This window comes from Falco cherrug, chromosome 1 (genome assembly GCF_023634085.1).
Source record: "Falco cherrug isolate bFalChe1 chromosome 1, bFalChe1.pri, whole genome shotgun sequence".
Lineage (NCBI taxonomy): Eukaryota > Metazoa > Chordata > Aves > Falconiformes > Falconidae > Falco > Falco cherrug.
This window is the reverse complement of record NC_073697.1, coordinates 17,650,900-17,670,476: the sequence shown is the minus strand read 5'-3', so window position 1 is coordinate 17,670,476 and position 19,577 is coordinate 17,650,900. Positions and strand designations below refer to the sequence as shown.

General features: G+C 50.8%; 2 protein-coding genes and 1 long non-coding RNA gene across 5 annotated transcripts; 1 reads left to right on the top strand and 2 right to left on the bottom strand.

Moving 5' to 3' along the window:
- Positions 1–1,603: 1,603 nt before the first annotated feature.
- LOC102055335 (placenta-specific gene 8 protein) lies at positions 1,604–3,812 on the bottom strand. Of its 2 annotated transcripts, none has more exons than XM_005444505.4 (4): positions 3,361–3,812; positions 2,628–2,772; positions 2,269–2,393; positions 1,604–1,923 (listed from the first exon to the last, which is right to left on the bottom strand). In XM_005444505.4, exons 2-4 carry the CDS (start codon positions 2,731–2,733, stop codon positions 1,816–1,818), a joined length of 339 nt encoding a protein of 112 aa, XP_005444562.1. In that variant the 5' UTR covers positions 2,734–2,772; positions 3,361–3,812; the 3' UTR covers positions 1,604–1,815. The 2 variants fall into 2 exon arrangements, with proteins under 2 accessions (XP_005444562.1, XP_027668847.1); XM_027813046.2 differs by having other exon boundaries at positions 3,507–3,812.
- A 2,891-nt stretch (positions 3,813–6,703) lies between these two features.
- Positions 6,704–10,442, bottom strand: LOC102055511 (placenta-specific gene 8 protein-like). 2 transcript variants are annotated; one of them, XM_014284409.3, is made up of 5 exons: positions 10,285–10,442; positions 8,325–8,453; positions 8,033–8,157; positions 7,124–7,227; positions 6,704–6,854 (listed from the first exon to the last, which is right to left on the bottom strand). In XM_014284409.3, coding segments are annotated over exons 1-5 (411 nt in total). In that variant the 5' UTR covers positions 10,337–10,442; the 3' UTR covers positions 6,704–6,853. The 2 variants fall into 2 exon arrangements, with proteins under 2 accessions (XP_014139884.2, XP_014139883.2); XM_014284408.3 differs by lacking the exon at positions 6,704–6,854 and having other exon boundaries at positions 7,120–7,227.
- Positions 10,443–11,011: 569 nt separating this feature from the next.
- On the top strand, positions 11,012–16,603 carry LOC129735836 (uncharacterized). The gene is made up of 2 exons (XR_008731698.1): positions 11,012–13,741; positions 14,295–16,603. It is a non-coding gene; the product is annotated as an uncharacterized LOC129735836 (long non-coding RNA).
- The last annotated feature ends 2,974 nt before the right edge of the window (positions 16,604–19,577 follow it).

Sequence of the window (19,577 nt, the reverse complement as noted above, 5' to 3'; positions counted from 1 at the left end):
TCATTACAGAGATTACATTACACAAATCAGTCTATGGTACTTCATCCCATTTTTTGAATCTCCTGCAAAACAACATCAATTGCAATGTAGTATTGTAATTTAACGTTCCGTTTTCAGGCCAATTCTCCTCATCCTCCAATGTATACATCGGCCACCACTGAGTGCAGTATCATTTCAGATTTTCTTTTGTCATGGGGTCTCCCTCAAACTTATTCCAATGGGTAATGGCGCATCCTAAAGGGGTACAGGGTGATATTTCGGTAGAGGAACCAGTTGCCATTTTATAATAATTTCCCAGCACAAAACTTTATCCAAGCCTGCATACTCTCAGCTGGAGTTCATCAACTCACCACAATTATGTGTACCAGTCCTTTCAACCTCCTACCACAATCCTGTGGAGCAACTGATGTAGAAATTAATTTTCTAAAAAATCAAAATCAAACAAATTCAAACAAACAAACTTCAGAATTTATACTTATTCAATACAACATCTCGATTTTAGCATCGCCCCCTGGAGACACTTACAGCCCAGCAAGGGAGAGGAATCCATGGAGCCCCCGACCACCAGGAACGCTGGGGTCCGACCGTTCCGCCTGCCCGCTGCCGGCAGCTGGGCACTCCGGGCAAGGATCTTGGAGAGGTCCCAGCTGGGTCACCAGGGCTGTTGTTGCTAAGGTGGGGGTCGGTTCCCAGTGTGCAAGGAGCAGCCTCACACACCGAGGGGAGGTACCAGACTTGCCCAAGCCTGGATGCTAGCAAACGGAGCCAGCGCACCGCAGTGCATAGTTACAAATGTTATATACAAAAATCTTACTGCACTTTCCCTGCCCAGAGGGCAGGTCCATATAGATGATCCATTTGCCTATCCATCCATACATTTGCATCCATATAAATGACACAGTTGCATATCCATTACCTACCTTTATTTTGCTGCTAGGCATGCTCTCTGAGGAAGGGTCTTTTAGTGGGCCCGGGTCTTCGCCTTAGGGCGTGTGATTTTTGGTATTACAAAGGGGATAGGTCACTTCTAGGGCAACGCTAAAGACCATGAGAGCTCATTAATCAGAATTTAACACAAACGGCGCAGTCGAAGTTCTAAGGCTTATGTTGCAAAGACAGAATATTCTTTGTTTTGCCTTTCCCAGGGCTGACTCCCTGGATGTGAAGTCCCTTCATTTGCCATTCCTGACAACTCTAGAGGGTCAGCCTGACCCAAGCTTTGTGCACTTACAGTTAAACACTAAATCAGAGTTTAGCACTACATCAGAGATCAAGAATTCGGGAGTTTAGAGAGCACCTTCACCATCACTCCCGTGCTGCCACCTTTCGTGTCTCAGTGTTGGGTTGGCCCAGGCAGAAACAGGGATGGGTTCAGTGCTCCCAAGCCTCTCTGAGCACAGGGTCACGCTGCCACCAGCTCTGCACACTGCCCATGGCCACAGCAGGCTGGGATTTCATCTTCTTACCCAACTTTGTGGTTTGGTCTGCAAGAGAAAATCTCTACCTGATAACCTCAGTGTTGCTCTGGCTGCGCAGCACATGGGAGTACGGTGCTGGCCTCTGGTGCTGCAGGAGGACACAGAGAAATAAACAGCAACACACAGGCAGGAAGACAAACTGCTTTTTATTCATGATATTATCCAGGGAAGGTGGGGATCAACCACAACCGAGACAAACCCCCTGCGGTGTGTTTCCCAAGGGCCAGGGCAGCGGTAACTCCTGCCCGTAGCGGCTCCACAGCGTGCCAGGGTGCTCTGGGAAACCACTCGGCTCTGTGCAGCAGTGACTTTATAAACCAGTGCCAGCATGTCCAGTTTACCAGAATATGCCCAGCTCCCTCCTCCTGTTGATGTCCCTCTTTAGCTGGCAGAGCGTGCACATGGGGCAGCACATGATGGCGGTGCAGTCATCCAGAATGGAGCCCTGTGGAGTGAGGGACATTGTGTGAACAACCCCTTGCCACATCAGCTTTTACGTGAAAAATAGGAAAAATTCCTGGTTTTCATCATCAGTGCCCCTGGACAGCTCAACCCTGGCCACGCAGCACAGTGCCACTCGTGCCCAGTGGGGACCCGGATGAGAGCTCGCAGCATGGATGTGGATGTGTCCCTGTAGCATCCCTTGCTCCCCGCCTGTGCAGCTGCCCATGCAACTCCTGGCCACCACTTTCCCCCTCAGGCACTCCTTTCTGCTCCTTGAGCCCCCTCCACAGCACCCAGCTGGTGGCTGCCACTGCCAACGGGACAGCCCCTGCGGGTGGTCACTCACCGGGATGTTGTATCTGGTGCGGTACAGCGTCCTCATGGCCACGCTGGTCCCGCACAGGCAGCACTCGTTCATGTCCCCGGCCACTTGGCACCCCAGGCAGGGGAAGCAGAAGGCTCCGCAAATACCTGCGGGACGGAGAGAAGACACAGAGGTGCCAAGAAAGAGGAAAGGGGGAAAAGCCAGCTGGGGGTGCAGCTGTAGGAGCCGTGGCTCTTGACCTCAAGAGCTGCTCCACCGCTGGTACCCACAGAAGTGGGGTTTGCAGCAGGGGTGATGCTGCAGAAGGAGCGGGGAAAACAGCAGCAACACACTGTGAGCCAGCACGGGGAGCAAGGGGCGCGTAGTAGTAGTGTACTCACACACGCCACAGTCAGAGCAGCAGTCCAGCAGTCCCGTCTGCCACTTGCCTGCCTGTGGGGCAACGAAAATCTGGGGCTGGACTGTGACCACGTGGTGAGAGGCCATTGCCAGCGCAGGGTCGGGTCCCTCCAGGTAGTTTGTGGTCTGGAAGGAAAAGCCACCAGAGAAGGATGCTGCAGGTGTTTCTGAAGTGGGTGACTTGCTCAGGCTGCTGAATTCAAAGATAGAGAGGGCAGCACAGGTCCCTGAGGGGTCCCTGCTGCCAGGGCACTGCCACCCCCACCACAAAGGGGGGGGCACAGCTCTGCCAGGTGCTGACACTGTCTGTCGTGGCAAAGCGCTCCCCAAAAGCGGCCCCCCACCAAAGGCAGCAGCACCTCATCCCCCTGCCTGTGCAAGCAAAATGTCTCTGTGAAAACAGAATCCTTCTGCTTCAGAGCCTCACTACTTCAATTCAACCCTCTCTTCTCATACTCGGTTCATCTTGCATCGTTATCTGCTTAATATGGTGAGGTTTTTTACACTTACAGTGTCAGAAAGCCACTACAGCTCAATCCTAGCTTTCCTGAGCTCTCATCAGCCACCTTAATTCTGTTCCCTGAGCATCTCAGCCTTTTTGCCTCCCCCTCTCCCTTCCTTCTTCTGCTTTTTGGGGCAGTTTTCAAGGCAGCATCCTTGTCTCTTTGCGTTGCCTTAAGCTCAGTCACCAATACCCATCCTTCCCTCGCTTACCTGTCTATGCCAGTGCCGCCTCCTCCTCTTCCTTGGTTCCCTGGGGCCACCACGCACCCTGGAGCCCACTCCTGCCCATCCTACCCCAGGGAGGGGCTGCAGCCTGCAGCAGAGCTCCTGCTCTGCAGCACTGCCCCCAAACCCACCTGAGCCATTTAACAACTCCACCTGGGACCCCTTCCCTCCCTGCAAGACGCGGCACCACCCTCTGCCGTTCTCATTTCAGCTTTGGAGCTTTAATTCAAAAATAACATAAAGTCAATAAAACCGAATGTGCTCCCACAGGAGGCCCCATACGGACACGCTCCCTGCCCTGCGGCCGAGCGAGGTGCCACTCCGTCAAGCAGCGTGGGGGTGGGATGCAGGGGCACCCACGCTCCTGCAGCTGCGAGGGCTCTCTCCTCGCTGCTCCCAGCGCACAGCCACAAATCCTCAGCAAAGGAATCATCAGCGGGAAAGCAGCCGGAGCGCCGGACCCCCCACTACTCCCCTTTGCCCGGGAGGGTTCCCCAGGGAGGTCCTCTCCAGCCACCACGTCCCTGCACAGCCCGTAGGCGTTTCCGCAACGGGCGTTTAACGGAGCGCCTTTGCACAGCTGGTGCCCTGCCGGCCCCCGCCCGGCTCCGACGTGTTTGTCTGGCCTGTCTGGGTGCCAGGGGGGAGGTGTGTGGCTGCCAAGCGCCAAGCAGCCCTCCCCTGCGTGCCCCGGGACTCCCTGCCCCTGTGTGACAAGGGAGCGGCAGTCTCAGCACGGTGGGAGGAGCAAAAAGAAAAAACAGGGAAGCATTTACGTTTTGAAGAAAGGGATGGTGGCATTAATAATTAATGGGATAGTTTTCACATCAGAATTACACGGTTACACAGAACTTAAGTATTACACACAAGGAATATGATGGAATAAGTATGTTACTATGTCCAGCACGCAGATGATGCCATCAAGCGCGTTACCTGCACCCAACACCAAAGAGATACAGGCTGTGGCATTGCATTTTTATTGACTATTGCCAAGAGGTGGCAAAGGTGTTGGTGGCTCTCCTAGCCATTCCTGCAGCTCCCCAGCATTTACAGAATGGCCCAGGCACATCTCTGCCATCAGACACAGCCTGCTGCCATACGGCTGACCCTTGATGCCTGGTAGTACACAGAGAGGAAAGGGCATGTTGAATTCTGCTGTAAGAGGGAAGAAAGCTTGTAAAAAGCCTCCAAGTGATTTGCTCGTTACTTTTTTGCAGGCAGCAGAAGCGTGGCTGAGCTGACCCCATCTGAGACACTGGTATCTGCTCCCATGAGGTGACGAGCGGCCTCGAAGGAGGAACCGACAGCTGGCGGGATTGCCTCAGTCACCTGTGCCAAGGGTTAAAAGGCAAAGGTGTTTCTCTGCAGGAGGATTAGGGGCAGGACCCCACCAGCCTCCCACAACGAAGGAGGTGCTCCCCCACCACCAGATAGCGAGATTAATAGCAGCACACAGTGAAAATGCAGCTGAGCAGTGCTCATTGCCCCACAGGCACACTGTGCCCTTTGCAGGCAGGGCTGAGCATGGACTTGCCCCTCCTCTCCCCAAGTACAAGTGCGATGCATCCCTGCGTGGATGGAGGCTGTGGTGTGGAACAGGCAGCTGCCTGGAGAAGCCTCCACCACACGATCATCCCTTGAGTGCCCCCAAATCTACAGCTCCATGGCACCACCAGTGCCGTTGGAATGGCTGATGAGAATAAAACGGATCCTGAGGTCCACACAGCCACATTTCACCGATAACCAGGGTCACAGAGCTGCATTTTGTTACGTACGGGCACATGCACAAACGAACAATACAGTGCAGGTTGCTGTGCTTTACCTCTGCTGCCCACTCCTATCGAGACGCCTGCCAGCAGCACTCAACATGCTGTGCTTTAGCTCTGAAGTAATTTTGCAGGTAGAAAACCTCACCTCCGTTCTTCAGCAACACCACTTCAGCCACAAGCGATTTCTATAGTTCTGTACCACAGTGCTTGCTGAAGTAAAGCCGAGCCACACGTACCTACCGAGCCACCCTTGTCCCAGGAGACGCCTGACTTTTTCCTGGATCTCAGCCTTTATGTGCTCTGGGTGCTCCCTGGCAAACAACCTTTGCACCCCCTGACTCAGAGACCAGATGCCAGCTTAGGTGCTGCTTTGCATAATCGCAGCTTCCCTGCAGAAGGCTGCTGGCTGCAACCTTGCTGCTGCTTCAGCCAGGCTCCTGCTGCCCCTCCCGCCTTTCCCCACCTGCATCCCACAGGCCCAGAGCCCCGGGGGGACACTGCGCTGTTGGTAGCAGTTTTCAGAGAAGGATGGTTTCCTTTCAGGCTCCTGCTCTGCCTTAAGTGACCTGATGCTGGAGGTGCAGTGCCTTCCCTTCGTTAAACCTGAGCATCAGCAAGCACCGACAAAATCATACCGCTTTGTGCTGGGATGAGGCGGCAGCATGGTGTTTCTCTCTCCCCCTCTCTGCTTTCCTGGCCTTTACCTCTCTTAGGCTGAAAAATGCAGTTTTCTGTATTTCCAGGGATCATCCACAGAATTGTCTGGTCTGTCTGGGGCTTAGGCAGGTGGGAGTGCCGCTGTACGGACCACCCCACAGCGCTGACAGAGCCTCCGCTGCCCCTTACCAGGTCTCTGGTGAAGGCAGAAAGGAAAAAAAACCACCCATATTTTCCTCGGAGAAAGAGAAGCTGGAGGAGATTTGTAGGGATCAAAAATCCTTTAGCATCTCTCCAAGAGTGAGGGAGAGAGGCTGGATGTAACGACTGCCTTTGGATGGAAAGCATACCACTAACAGCCCAGCGCCCGCAGGCGTGCTCTGCCTGCCTGTGGCCAGGTGGCCAGGAGGCAGTGGCGCTGGCCCATGGAGAAGACATGGCCAACCCACAGCCCAACCAGGTCTTTAATCACAGGAGAGTGGGAGTTCTTGTTGGGGGTCCCCAAGGGAGCACGTCTCTGCAATGCAGGAAGTGGGCTGGTGCCAGGCAGCCAAAAATCCCGGTGGCTTTATGTTCAGAGAGGTAGGAGTGATCAGCAGCACCAGGCAGCCACTTGGGCCACTGCAGCAGGGACAGCTCTGAGAGTGGCCTGCAGCCATTACCTACCTGCAGGAAGCCCAGAAGTCACTTTTCCGAGTCTTACAACTTGCATGAGCAACATCGACTCCTCCCGTCTATCAAACATCCTTTCTAGAAGCTGAGCAAGTATCAAAACACTAGTGAGAACCTCCCTCTGCAGCGAGCGCAGGGAAATCTTAGCTGCACAAGGGGCTGCTGAGATGGACAGAGCAGGAGAAGGACGGCTGCTCTCAGGTGGTGCAAGAGTGACACATACACAGGCAGGAAGACAAATTCTGCTGTTTATTCATATTACCCAGGGAAGGGGGAGTCAACCGCAAAGACAACCCCCCCGCGGGGTGTTTTCCCAAGGGCCAGGGCAGCAGTGACTCCTGCCCACAGCGGCTCGGCAGGGTGCAGCGAGGATGGCAGCATCTGCAAGGGGACAGGAGAGGAGGGTCAGGAAGCATGGCCGTGCCTCACCACACCGTGTGTGTGTCCCCAGTCCTGCCCCCACAGTCCTACACAAGGTTCCCAGCAACGTTTCGCTGTGGGACAGGTCACTCTTGTCACCTGCCCATGGCCATTTCCCCAGGGCAGCAACCCTGTGCCTTAGGTCAGGTGTTGGCAGGAGGGACCCCAGGAAGCTGCTCGGCTGTGTGAGGCAGCAGCTTGACAAACCAGTGTCAGCACACCCAGCTTACCAGAATATGCCTATCTCCCTCCTCCGGTTGATGTCTCTCTTAATTTGGCAGACGGAGCACACGGGGCACCACAGGGTGATACAGAAGTCAGAGCAAATGGACCCCTGTTAGGAAGAAATTGGTTAGCGATGGAGGCTCCCCAAAAGCCACATTTCATCCAAGGAATGTTAATTACATTCCACTCTGTGTGCCCTTTGTTTCCTGAGCAGCAGGCAGTAAAAACTGGGGGTGGGGGGTGGGGGTGTTGAACCCACAGCCAGGGGAAAGGAGGGGGAAAGCCCTCTCTGCAGGCTGCAGGTAGCTGTGTATCTTTCAGCATCTGAGGTTGAGACCTGGGAGGGGAAATGCACACAAAAAGAGTCAGTTTGGGTAAACTGGACTTGGGCCACCATGATTTGCACTGGGGACGGCACTAGCCCACCATGGGAAGAAACCACTTCACATATGTACAGTGTGTGAATGTCCACCTTTCTCCTGCATCTGATTACAGGTGTTTATCTGTTCAACTGACTTAATCTGTTCTTTAGTCTGCCCACCTTTATCTCAAATCTTTCCCATCTTTCAGAGCTTGGGGATGCCATGGGGAAGCAGTGGCTGAGGCTCTGCGAGCCGCTGTGGCTGGCGGCAGCTGGCGGCAGGCCATGTGCTCCCGGTGCGGGGTGCGGGGAAGGAGCTGCGTCTTGATTAACGCTTGTTGTTGGACACCAGCCCAGGGATCAGTATGGCCAAGGGCATTCCAACCACTGTCCTGCGCTCCTGACATCAGTCGGGATATGAAAGTGAAACTCAGGGCGAGCGGGGAGTGCTGCTGCCCCACGCTCATCACTGATGTGGGGAGAGAGAGGGGGGACTCGGGGCACCTTGACTTTGAACCTCACAGCACAGTGAGGGAGCAGGTTAACCACTCACCGGGATGTTGTATCTGGTGCGGTACAGCGTCCTCATGGCCACGCTGGTCCCGCACAGGCAGCACTCGTTCATGTCCCCGGCCACTTGGCACCCCAGGCAGGGGAAGCAGAACATCCCGCAGCAGCCTGGCAGGGGGAGAGATGCAGCAGCCGGTGAGGCTCTTGCCTGCCAGCCCGGCACCGACAGCACTGCCGACCCCAGCAGCAGGGGCCAGGAAAGTGGCCCGAGAGGGCTTGGGACCAAGTGCAGCACGTTACTGCAGCTGAGGGATGGGACCACCCGAGGCACTTACAGACGCCGCAGTCGGTGCAGCAGTCCATCAGCCCTGTCTGCCAAACGTTCCTTGAGGCAGCAGGCATGGACATGCTGTACTGCGGCTGCACTGTCACGACGGACGGCAAGGCCATTCTCCGTTGCTCTTCTGAAAGAGACAGGAGGGGAAGGGGACAGCTGGTGAAAAAACTGCGGTCGATCTTATCCCCCACTGAGCTAGTCACCATTGATTGCTCTTCAGCTGGCAGCCTTTCGCCCAGCTCCCCTGCTGCTGCTGGAGGTGATAGAGCATAACCATCTTACCTGCACTTGTGTCATTTCAAGGTGTTTGCATTTTATCCAGCCTTCAAAACACATCATGTCATTGATGTTTCCCACTCCAGCCCAGAAAGGCTTCACTAGCGCTTAAACGATTTCCCTTGTGCCAAGCAGGGTTGGGCAGCGAGCCCCAGCTAAAGCCAGTGACTCGGGCATTGCAGTTGTTGAACTTGGTCTACTTTACACAAGATTACATATTTTATACACGATTGCTTCAGCACGGCTACAAAGCGTGCAGGAAGCAGCCGTGATACCACATTTCCTCGTAAGGAAGCCAGGCTCCACAGCAGGGGGGTACAGCAGAAAACAAGTATCTCCGGTTTCTCATCACCGAGAGCCAGAAAGGCAGGAACCCAACACTACATCCCAAGCCCGAATCCTGCTCCTTGCCTGCCCATGATTAAGCAAGGTTGAGAAGGTTAAGCAACCTTGAGCAGCAGTAAGGCTCGGGGCTAAAAAAACCCAACAACAAACCCCCAAATATCTATGCTTCTATTCTTCCAGCCAAGTAAAAGACAGCACAAAACATTCTTAAATAACAATTAAAAACAAGTTTTGCCCTGAGGCCAAGTTCTTCTATGCACAAATAGATGAAAGGAGCAGGGGGAAAAAAAATAATCGATAAACTTCCTGCTCACATTTGTTGAGGCTTTTTGGTACAAATCAGGGTAGCGTGGTTTTTTTCATACTAGAAACAGCAGCTTGGCAAAAGCAGAAACCGAGCTGCGGGGTGGCCAGGCTCCTCCCCATCCCGCTCCGCTCCTCAGCTCAGAAGCCAGAACAGAAACTAAAACCAAGTGAGCAATGCTTGGGGGGGGGGGGGGGGGGAAGGGGGAAAGGGGGGGGGGGACGGACCACCGTGATGATGACCCTAATCTCATTCCTTTGGGGCAGCACAGACTCCTCCAGAAATCCCACTCCCAGCTTTACCCGGCAGCGCACGCCAGCCTGCAAGCCCGGTGCGAATGCGGCCAGAGGCAGCATCCTGTATGTGTCCAGAGGGAAACTGGGAGCGTGCGATGCCTCCCAGCGCTTCCCTCCACCACCCCACCGCAATGCTGCTTTCTCTACTTTCTACTCTTTTACAAATGCACAGCATTCTGCATATGGGTAGTATTCTCATGCTTCTCTCTTAACCGCAAGCATTAATGAAGAAGCTGTAACATGAAGGTGCTTGTCACCAGCAGCACGCCCCATAAAAAAGGACAGTAAATATACAGATGGGGCAGCAATGCATAAAAGTGACTGACATCCAAGGTTCTGGCATGCCAGCAGCTCCATCCAGCACATCCTTAGAGCCTACCAGTAAACACATAAAGCTAAGTAGCCTTACTGAGAGGAATTCGGTCTTGAGCACCCAGGTAGGCAAGAAAGAGCCCAATTTAAACAGCAAAGGACCAGCCAGATTCCTTTAATACAGTCACACAATTCTGGTAGCAGGAGAAAGCAGCAAAGAAGTAATAACCTCTCCATAATCCAGCTTTTATGCACAGCTTTTTAAAAGCATCCCCCTTCCCAAAGCAGCATTTACCATCTATTTTGCTTTAAATTACATGCTGAGCAGAAGGAAAAAAAAAATTAAAATCTCTGCTTTTGCACTTTTACCCCACTCTTCCCATCCTAGCAAGTTTTTACTATTTCCATGCTTTAAAAGAACTAACCTTGTGGTGAGCAGCTTCTGTCGGTGCAGGCTTCCTTGCTGGCTGTGACCATGCACAGAGAGATTCTGGGGAAGATGAAACGAAACTTTCTGTTGGAGGCTTTTATTGCAGCCAGTGAGCAAGTTTTACGGTGGGAGGTAACTGTAGGGGGAGGTCGGGAGCGGTGCCCTGTCCTTATGGCTGCAGGCCTAACACATGTGCAGAGCATGTTTTTAATTCTTTTTCTGTTTTCCCAGAACTAAATGATAGACTGGCATTTATCTTTTAAAAACATGGTTGCATGCATATTGTCTTATTTCCTTAACTCTGTGTGCACGTGGTTGTTGTTCAGGGGAGAACAGCACTGAATAATTGATGTGCATTTGTTGGGATAGATGTTATTCCAAAATTTTTCCCCAAAGCAGCAGCATACTTCTTGGATCTCAGAGCAGGCTACATGAAGAACACCTCAGGGTGCTTTTCTTCAAGGGCTTGTGCAGACCTTTCACAACCAGGCTTGGGCGATGGTGGGTGGGCAGCGTGGCAGTGGAAGGGGGCTGTGGCAAGGGGTCCTATGGGGCCGGAACGTCCCTGTGGTGCCCAGCACAGCCCCAGCCCGTGGTGCTGGGGCTAAACAGGATGCTCTCAGCCAAGTCCAGCCACAGCTGAACCCACCGCCATCAGGAGTGGCTCCCTGTGGGTCAGCAACCTGTGGGATGACACTGTGATGGGGGGAAGCCCCAGCCCCGACTGTCCTCCTCCACTTTCATTCAGCCCCAGGTAAGGAGGCAGCAGGACAGCATGGTACCTTTGCTTTTAATCCCTTCCATCTGCAGCAAGTGTGCTCCCTGCTCCTTCTTAGGGATGCATTTGCATTTTCATTTCTGAATTAGTAAATACACTCCACGTGGAGGCTACAATAACCGAGCTGATGTCCCTAAGACATGATTCCCCATGTCACAAGCCATGTAGCCCAGCTACTGTAAAATTAACTGCCCTGGTGGGATGAGGAGGAGAATCAGAAAAAAGGTAAAACTTGTGGGTTGAGATAACAATTTAATAATTGAAATGTAACAGTAATCGTGTTAGTAATAGTAGTAGCAATATAATGATGAAAAGGAGAGAGAAAGAGAGAGGAATAAAACCCAAGGGAAAAATAACAAGTGATGTACAATAGTTGCTCCCCACCCGCTGAGCGATGCCCACCCAGTCCCCCAGCAGCACTCAGTGCCTCCCAGCCAGCTCCCACCAGTTTACATACTGAGCGTGATATTCTGTGGCACAAAATATCCCTTTGGCTGGATGGGCTCAGCTGTCCTGGCTCTGCTCCCTCCCACCTTCTTGTGCCCCTCCTCACTGGCAGAGCATGGGAAACTTGGAAAGTCCTTGATTCAGAGTAAGCACCACTTAGCAACAACTTCACATCAGTGTGTTATCAACATTATTCTCACACTAAATCCAAAACATAGCATTGTAGCAGCTACTAAGAAGAAATTTAACTCTATCCCAGCTGAAAGCAGGACAATGCCCCAAATATTTAACTGCTCATGCCCTGTGCAAGTCACTGACAGTTTTGGATGCATGGCCACAGTTTGTGGAGAAGCTGTGACACCAGGACAGCAGGTCTTGTTTCCCAAAATGACACACAGAGTGGGTCTGAGCGGCCACTTGCCGGGAAGCGATGTAAGTTAAAGCATCCTGCATGAAGTGCTGATTCTGCATTTTCCTTCTGTCTCACCAAGGACAAGAACAGAAGAAGGAGAAGTTCAGGTTAAAGTGCAATTTGCCAGCTTTGTCAAGAGGCCAGGATTTATTTAGGTGGAGCCTTTTTACCAACAGTGCTGATGAGATTATGGTAAATCATGTGATACATGAAATGCTCCCCTTGGCTTCCAACGGCTCCAAAGGATAACTGTGGCTGCCCCTGCTTTATTGTGGGGCTGCCTGCCTGACCCCTGGCTCGACTGTACACTCTTCCTCCCCCCCACACACCCCTAAAAAAAAAGCATTGCAAGAGGCTGAGGGAATTGAGGTTTGTAAAAAGTTGTAGTTTAGCAGGTATTTTCTAGAAGAGGAGATACCTGACATCCCAACAGCTAGCTAGACTAGGCTCATGCAAAATGCCAGCTAGCCTAGGAGTCTGCTGGGGACGGAGGGAAACTGGAAACTGAAATGCATGGTTGGTATGGGAGATAACACATTATGAAAAAGCTCATCAGCAACATTTAAAGTATTTTAATAGTCTGTCCTTTATTCAGAGCTGGAGTGACACTGACTGTCTGAGCAGCCAGGCCCTGCAAGGGCTATTCTTCTGTGGGAAAGCAGCCCACTCCCACTTGCAATCCTGATGCATCACAGTGTGACTGCCCTTTGTCACCCTGAGAAAACAGCATCACCAACATCCACCTCAGCTCGTTCCCTTCACCTGGCATTTAGGTCAGACAAAAAGCCCTGCAAAAATCTCACCAGTGAAATCCAAACACAAACTCCTGAAACTTGCAGCGAGAACATCATCACCCTCACCCCGCGCCAGCCAGGAGCACTGGGTGACTCCCACTGCAGATGCCCTGGCTCCTGCCTGGAGCTCACCACGGGGACCGGCCAGGCTCTGCCAGTGACTGGTGGCCACGGGCCCTTTGTGTGTGGCTTCTCTGCGTCCATGAAGTGGCCCTGTGGGGAGATGGGCAGTCGGCTGCAGAGCACACCTCTCTTAGCCACAGCAAGACAACAAAGAGCAAAACATCTCAATAGCTAGGAAGAAAGGAAACGTACTAACAAAACCAAACCTGTAACGTCTTTTTCCACATGGTAAGAATAAAAATGATTTCCAAGCAGACAATGGAAAAACTTAGCTGAAATTAACATTCACCAATTAAATCTGTATTATGGTAAATGCCATTTCAATAAAGATTCAGGAGTATAGATTAAAAAACCTCCCTGACCACATTTTTGCTTTCTCTACAAAAAGCAAAGCATAAATTACTCAGCCTACCATTGTCTTTTACAGAGAAGTGGCAACCAGACACTAGTTGATCCCAGTTTATGCTGATATCACCCACGTGCAAACATTCCCACCTGTTCCGTGTACCATTTGAAACAACTCCATCAGGCAGCTTAAAACACTACCGCAGACGAGCAAAGCCACCTTCCCCAGCACGCTGCCTCGTGCTCCTTGTCACACCAACCCTGGCATCTCCAGTGGCAAGGAGTGGGCTCATTTCCAGCGAGCCCACTGTGAGCTGGGGGGGCTGCTTGGCAGAGGAGGGGGCCTGGGGGACTCTCTCCAAAGCTCTGGTCTCACCAGTTCTTTCAAGAGGCAGAGTAACAACCTCAGGGCTTCAACCGGGTTTTGTTTCAGACACGGAGAAGGGCTCCAGTGGCTGAAACTGGGGTTTTTTTCCAGATGTCTGGGCTGATTCAATGGAAGAGCACCTCTCCCCCAAACCTTGCCTTCTTCTCACAACTGGGAGTGACTCAGGTGAAAGGAAACCCCCTGCAGCTACAAAAGCTGGAGGAGAAAGGAGCTGAGCAAGCGCTAGGGGAAATTTTCACAGCCCTTAGAAATACGGCTGACGGTCAGGTCCACATCTCACCAAAACCAAAGCAACTGCAGTTGGTGCAAGGAGAGAGCTGTTCCCTGCCCACACCTGTGCATCCCTCGTCCCTCCCACACCAGGGACACGGCACACCCTGGAGTGGGTCCACCTAGCTGACTGGTCAGACAGAAAACAGCATTGGGGTTACGGCTGGGGGGTGCATTGCCACTGGGGTCCCTGGTCCTGCAGACACCCAAACACGAGGTCCGACACACAGTGGGGAGCTCACTGCCAGGGCCCAAGGGTGTCGCAGACTTTGCAGCAGCTTGCAGCCACAGTGCCTGAGACCTGAAGGAAAGTAGCAGAAGTGGTTTCACATCCACATCTGGTCACACGCAGGCTTGGGCAAAGGTTTGTCACAAGATGCTTCACGCAGCCTGGCTGAGCTTCTGCTTCCTGCGCTTACCGTCTTGTTTTTTCTCACCATCCTTTCAGCAGTGCCACCCTTCTTCCAGGCCACTTCACCTACAGGACAATGCCTTCTGGGAATCAAACTTCATCTCAGGAGCTCAGGAAGTAAAGAACAACTAAGGTAAAAATCAACAACCAAATCAACCCTCTTGTAACTAGAGTAGTCCAACTTGTTTGTTTTGCTCCTTCATTAATACCCAAACTCAAAAATTCACAGACTTGCACCTGCGCACAAGCAGAAGAGCTACCAGAAGCTGCAAGTGCAGGTCTTCTTGTCCCCATCCTTGTCCCCAGGCAGTGCTGGGAAGCAGAAGAACCTCAGCTCTTGGGCCAGCTCCAGACGCTTTTATGGATAAGCTGACCTGTGCCTCCCTCCCAGCCTGGATGTGCGCTCTGTGCCATTTCTATGGCCTCCCAGGAGTGTCACCCCAAGCTGACAGCTGCTGCCACCACATTGCAGGGGACAGTGGACCTTACCTTCTCATGCCCCTTGTGTCCAGCACACATGATGCCCTTGCTTTAACCTGATGGCGCTGTGAGGAGCAGCACGTTAGCCCAACAGGAGCAGGAGCTGACTGAACAGCACACATGATGCACCACAAAGTTAATCCAACATTAACCAAGGTGTGGGCAAAATGACCTCCAACACGCTTTGCAACAGAATTTGACTTGCGATAAGCGCTTTTTAAATGTATCATGTTACTTAGCAGAATGAGTTATTCTTTTGATTCCAAAGGGCCTTTACTACTGAATAACAGATGCTTTTTAAGAGAGATGGGAGAAGGCAATGTGTGTTCAACTGAGGGGGATTGTAGAAGAATGGCTGCAGAAGCATGGCCTTAGAATCTCTGAAGATCTGCACAATCCAGGCCTGGTATTAGAATAGGCCTGCAATCACAATTGTACTGAAGTTGCTGTGCTGAAGTTAACGAGAAAGGTGGCCTTGAGCTATTCTTGAGTCCTGAGACCAAGTAATTACGTTGTGCCAACAGGCCGTGGCTGTAACAAGATACAGCTGCTGGGAAAGCAGGTGCAGGGCCAAGAAAGATGGGGACCGGTATGGGAAAATAGGGAGTAACAAACTACAAGGCTGAAGCACAGCAACACAATTAGCTACGTGGATAGAATGCTTATTTTAGTCATGATAATTAGGGGTGTGAGAACCGCGCGCGTTTAGAGACTACTAACCAGTTATATTTCTGCTTTACGAATATGCATGTGTATCGGTTCTATGTAAGTAGTGTTAGAAACTGATAAAGTTGAGCAAGGTGCATAACTCATATTGAGCGTCTTCTTGACTCCGGCGAACCCTTCTTCCAACAGGGGATGATGTGCAAGAGGGGGAAGCCGCGTGGCTCTGCACCTGCTGCGGACACGTGACAAGTTGTATTCGGAGGAGAGCTTTGCTCACCTTCAGTTCGATGGCAGCCTTGTTTCTCCCCTCTGTGTGCACGTGATGCCTCTTGCGGACGATGGCATTTCTTCCCTGTGATTTCATCAACCCGGCACCCAACATGCTGAAGTTCTGAGGCCTGAGCAACAAGCCCTGAGCCAAAGCTGACCTCTAGATGAACCCACCAACCAAATGTTATATATATATATAGTTATATATATATATATTTAGTATCTGATCATTAGAAAAATATGCATAATGATTAGTGAACTCTCTATGATCACTAGTGAAAGATGTAGCTTAGATAAAATACAATCATCACTGAAGACACAGAGCATCCTTCCTTGCTTAGAAGCAGGTAGTCAAGGCCATGAAACCAGATATATGGCCCAGTTTGCAAACTGGCGGTTAAAATCAAGTAGATACAGGGAACTCCATTGGTTCCTCCCTGTCCTGGTTTCAGCTGGGATGGAATTAACTTTCTTCTTAGTGGCTAGTACAGTGCTGTATTTTGGCTCTGATGTGAGAACAATGTTGATAACACACTGATGGTTTTAGTTGTTGCTGGGTAATGTTATACACTAAGTCAATAATTTTTTGGTTTCTTGGGCCTTGCCAGCCAGAGGGCTGGAGGGGCACAAGAAGTTGGGAGGGGACACAGCCAGGACAGGTGACATGAACTAGCCAAAGAGGTATTCCATACCATGGGACATCATGCTAGGTATATAAACTTGGGGGGTTAGCTGGGGGGGATCATTGCCTGGGGACTGGCTGGCCGGGTGGTGAGCAGCTGTGCTGTGCATCTCACTTGTTTTCCTTTCTCCCTTTTCCTTTGGATTTTATCCTTTCCCCCACCTTTCCATTATAATTGTTATTCTTATTATTATTGTTGTTCTTACCTTTTTATTCTGTTTAAATTATTAAATTGTTCTTATCTCAACCCTTGTTTCCAGTTCTCCTTCCCACCCCTCCAGGTGTGGGGGAGTGGACAAGCGGTTGCGTGGTGCTTGGTTGCCAGCCGGGCTTAAACCGTGACACTGGCCAGGCTTTGGTGGGGTCTAAGAGAGTGCAACCAGATGCTTCTGCATTTTAAATTATGTGAGCTTGTTTATTCAACAGCATAAAAGCTCTTACAGCGACTTTGGAGACCTCACCTGCAAGCAGATGCACTGCGTAGGACCTCCCAGTTGTTGGGAAAGGTTCGCCAAATCCTCGCTGTAACCAGGGCTCCCCAGTAACTGTGGATCTGGGTGATGGTGAAGTATTAGAGCAATTGCTGACATGTCTTTCTAAACCACTATAGTCTGTCATATGCAGTAGTGATTAGGTGCATTGCCTTGTCTTGTTTTATTCTTGCTGTATTACTTCACTTACTATTTTATTGTTTTAAATGTAAGTGAAGATCAGTTCACTTCTTTACCTTGGTGTCTGTATCCTTGGTGCTGACCCCATCTATTGGCAAAACACGTTTACCCTGATAGCCTCTTATGGTGGCTTCCTATGTGTTTCAAGTCCAGTTTGCTGAATCACATTCTGATTAGCTTGGCATAAATAAATCTGCACTGAGCAGCTCGAACTCTTGAGGGCAACTTCTTGGTCCCCCTCTGCACTGCCACTGATTTCTTGAGCAAGGTCTGAAGGCAGCAGATACAACAATCACTGCCTTTGCACCTACTCCGTAGTGGATGGCTTCCTTGCGCAGATGTTCCAACGTCTCAGAGGACCCCTGACAGCACAGCAGCTCAACTGGTTGCCAGGTTATGCTGGTGGCAGGCCACCTGTGGAGAGTACCCTCACCAGATGAAGCGCCAGCAAGCGACGAACCTGTGGGTGCCAAAGTTGAGCAACCCCGTCTTAATCAACTTTTTGCCTGGGAGAGGAGGTATGCACCGTGACACCGGACATCCCGCCTGTCCTTTACCCTGCCAAAAGCAACCTCAGCCCCATCAGCCTCACGGACGACCTGCGCTCATGCAGCCTTGGCTTTCTGCCCTGGGTCTTGCCCTCATGCAGGAAGGAGACAGGAGACCTCCCAGCTCCTCTGCCTGACAGGTAACGGTCAGCGTGACACTTCTTCCAGCGACCTGTCAAATCTTCCATTTTTTGCACTACTGCACCCACTGTGTGGTGTCATGCATGCAGAAGTCAGGGGAAAAAGAAAAGCATCGTGCAAATTCTTTAAGGTCCCTTCCGATCAATGCTTAAATAAAGCAGAACAGTAATGCAGGTATTGCCAAAACATATATTATGGTATACATAAAGCCTGTGCTTTCCTTCATTTTTCTCTCAAATACTTTTATTTCCATTTATGTGTTTCCTGAAAAAGTGGTTAATAGCGTGACAGCATTCGATGGAAAATAAACTCTGATGAAGCCAGAAAATATTTGGCCATGCTACAGCAAGACAGCCAACACAAAATGCACATAGGTCTTTCTATTAAGCAACCACTTCACCTTCTCGAAGTTTCTCCTCAAAACAGTCCCCTCGTTCTGTGCATGTGCTGTTGCCTGTAGGGTTAACTTGAAGATAAAATTATTTCCCTTCAATATACTTTTCATTCAGAGCTGAACAATACTTTGACACCAGTCCAAGAAAACAAACAAAAGTACTGTGGAATGGCAAGCAGTTTCTTTCCCCCAGCCCTCTCAGCTTGTTACTAACTTGGTTCTGTTCCTTTATGCAGTTGAAGCAACATATTTTATATTAAGCATTTCTCCTCTTTACCTGTCATATCCAAGAAGCTCTGCAATTTGGAGGAAGTGCTAGCGTGAACATTTAGGGGTGGGTTTGGTTTTCTTTTATTCTTCATTAGGGTAAGGATTTCCACTCACTCTTCCAGAAATTAAAGCTGTATTTTTAATAGTTTGAACTTGGCATTTGAACAGTATTTTTCATTGTTGGTTTTGTTTTGTTTTGTTTTTTATTTATATCAGACCTCTTCCTGCTTAGCTCAGACAAAACCATGTGTGTACAGCTGCCTGGCCAGGGATAGGGGGAAGGTGGTTTTATTTTTAAACACCACCATCCAGGAAAAGAAAAGTGCTGTAAAACCAGCGAGGTTTTTTGCTATTTCATTTGTAATTCTGGTACTGTACCTAGCACACACCGTGTTAAAATTTGCTCTGGCCTTTTGCCTTCATCACAAACTACAGGGAGGCACTGCAGGGAACTCCCCCCCCATACGCCAAGAGCCTTCAGCTAATACTGAAACTTCACATTATCTATGGCCGGTTAACAGCCGCATTTTTTCTTGTTAGCTTTGTTTTGAAGCTTAAACAGATCTCTCCTGACATTTGCACTGTGATGTGTTTAGAAACTAATGGCCCTTTCCCTGCTTTCACCAAAAGGAAAAAAAAGAAGCAGTACCCACAAAATATATTCTTCTGCTTCTGTTTACCAGTCCTTCCTCACAGTGGTTGTGCTTTCAGCTAACCACAATGCCATGCTGGTACAGGCGATGGGTTATCTTGACTTTCAGCCAGCTTTTTAGTGACTCCCGGCCACAGGATGCTCTGATCTTTCCACAAACTGACACACCTTTCTGACTTCGAGCCAAGCCCCCTCTTTGTTCCCAAGCCAGGCTACCAGTGGCCATCGCTATGCTTGACCTACTGACCTGGTGACCTCCTGCAGCCGGACTGCCTTCCAGCCACGCTGGCTGTCCCATGCCCTCTGTCCCATGCTGTCTGCACACCACAGCTCCTGAGCTAGGTGCCTGCAGTGCACACTTTCCTGAAATTAGAGGGAGAGAAAAATCTGACCTGCTTACGTTCATTGATACCACATTTACCAAGAAATACACAAATAGCAAAATGCAGGGACATTTGCCTTGGATGACCTTATGGTGAATCCCTGCCCCTGGCAAAGGCGAGTGTGAAAGCTCCTGTGTGCCACTGCCCCAAGAGGGCTTCTGA

Excerpts from the sequence above, each read along its gene's own strand:
- LOC102055335 (XM_027813046.2), bottom strand. Across the intron at positions 2,394-2,627 it reads CTGCTCTGACTGTGGCGTGT|GTATTTGCGGAGCCTTCTGC; the intron begins GTGAGTACACTA and ends TCCGTCCCGCAG. Across the intron at positions 1,924-2,268 it reads GCACCAGATACAACATCCCG|GGCTCCATTCTGGATGACTG; the intron begins GTGAGTGACCAC and ends CTCACTCCACAG.
- LOC102055511 (XM_014284408.3), bottom strand. The coding sequence starts at position 10,336 with ATGGTCACAGCCAGCAAGGAAGCCTGCACCGACAGAAGCTGCTCACCA. Across the intron at positions 8,454-10,284 it reads CAGAAGCTGCTCACCACAAG|AAGAGCAACGGAGAATGGCC; the intron begins GTTAGTTCTTTT and ends TGTCTCTTTCAG. Across the intron at positions 8,158-8,324 it reads CTGCACCGACTGCGGCGTCT|GCTGCTGCGGGATGTTCTGC; the intron begins GTAAGTGCCTCG and ends TCCCCCTGCCAG.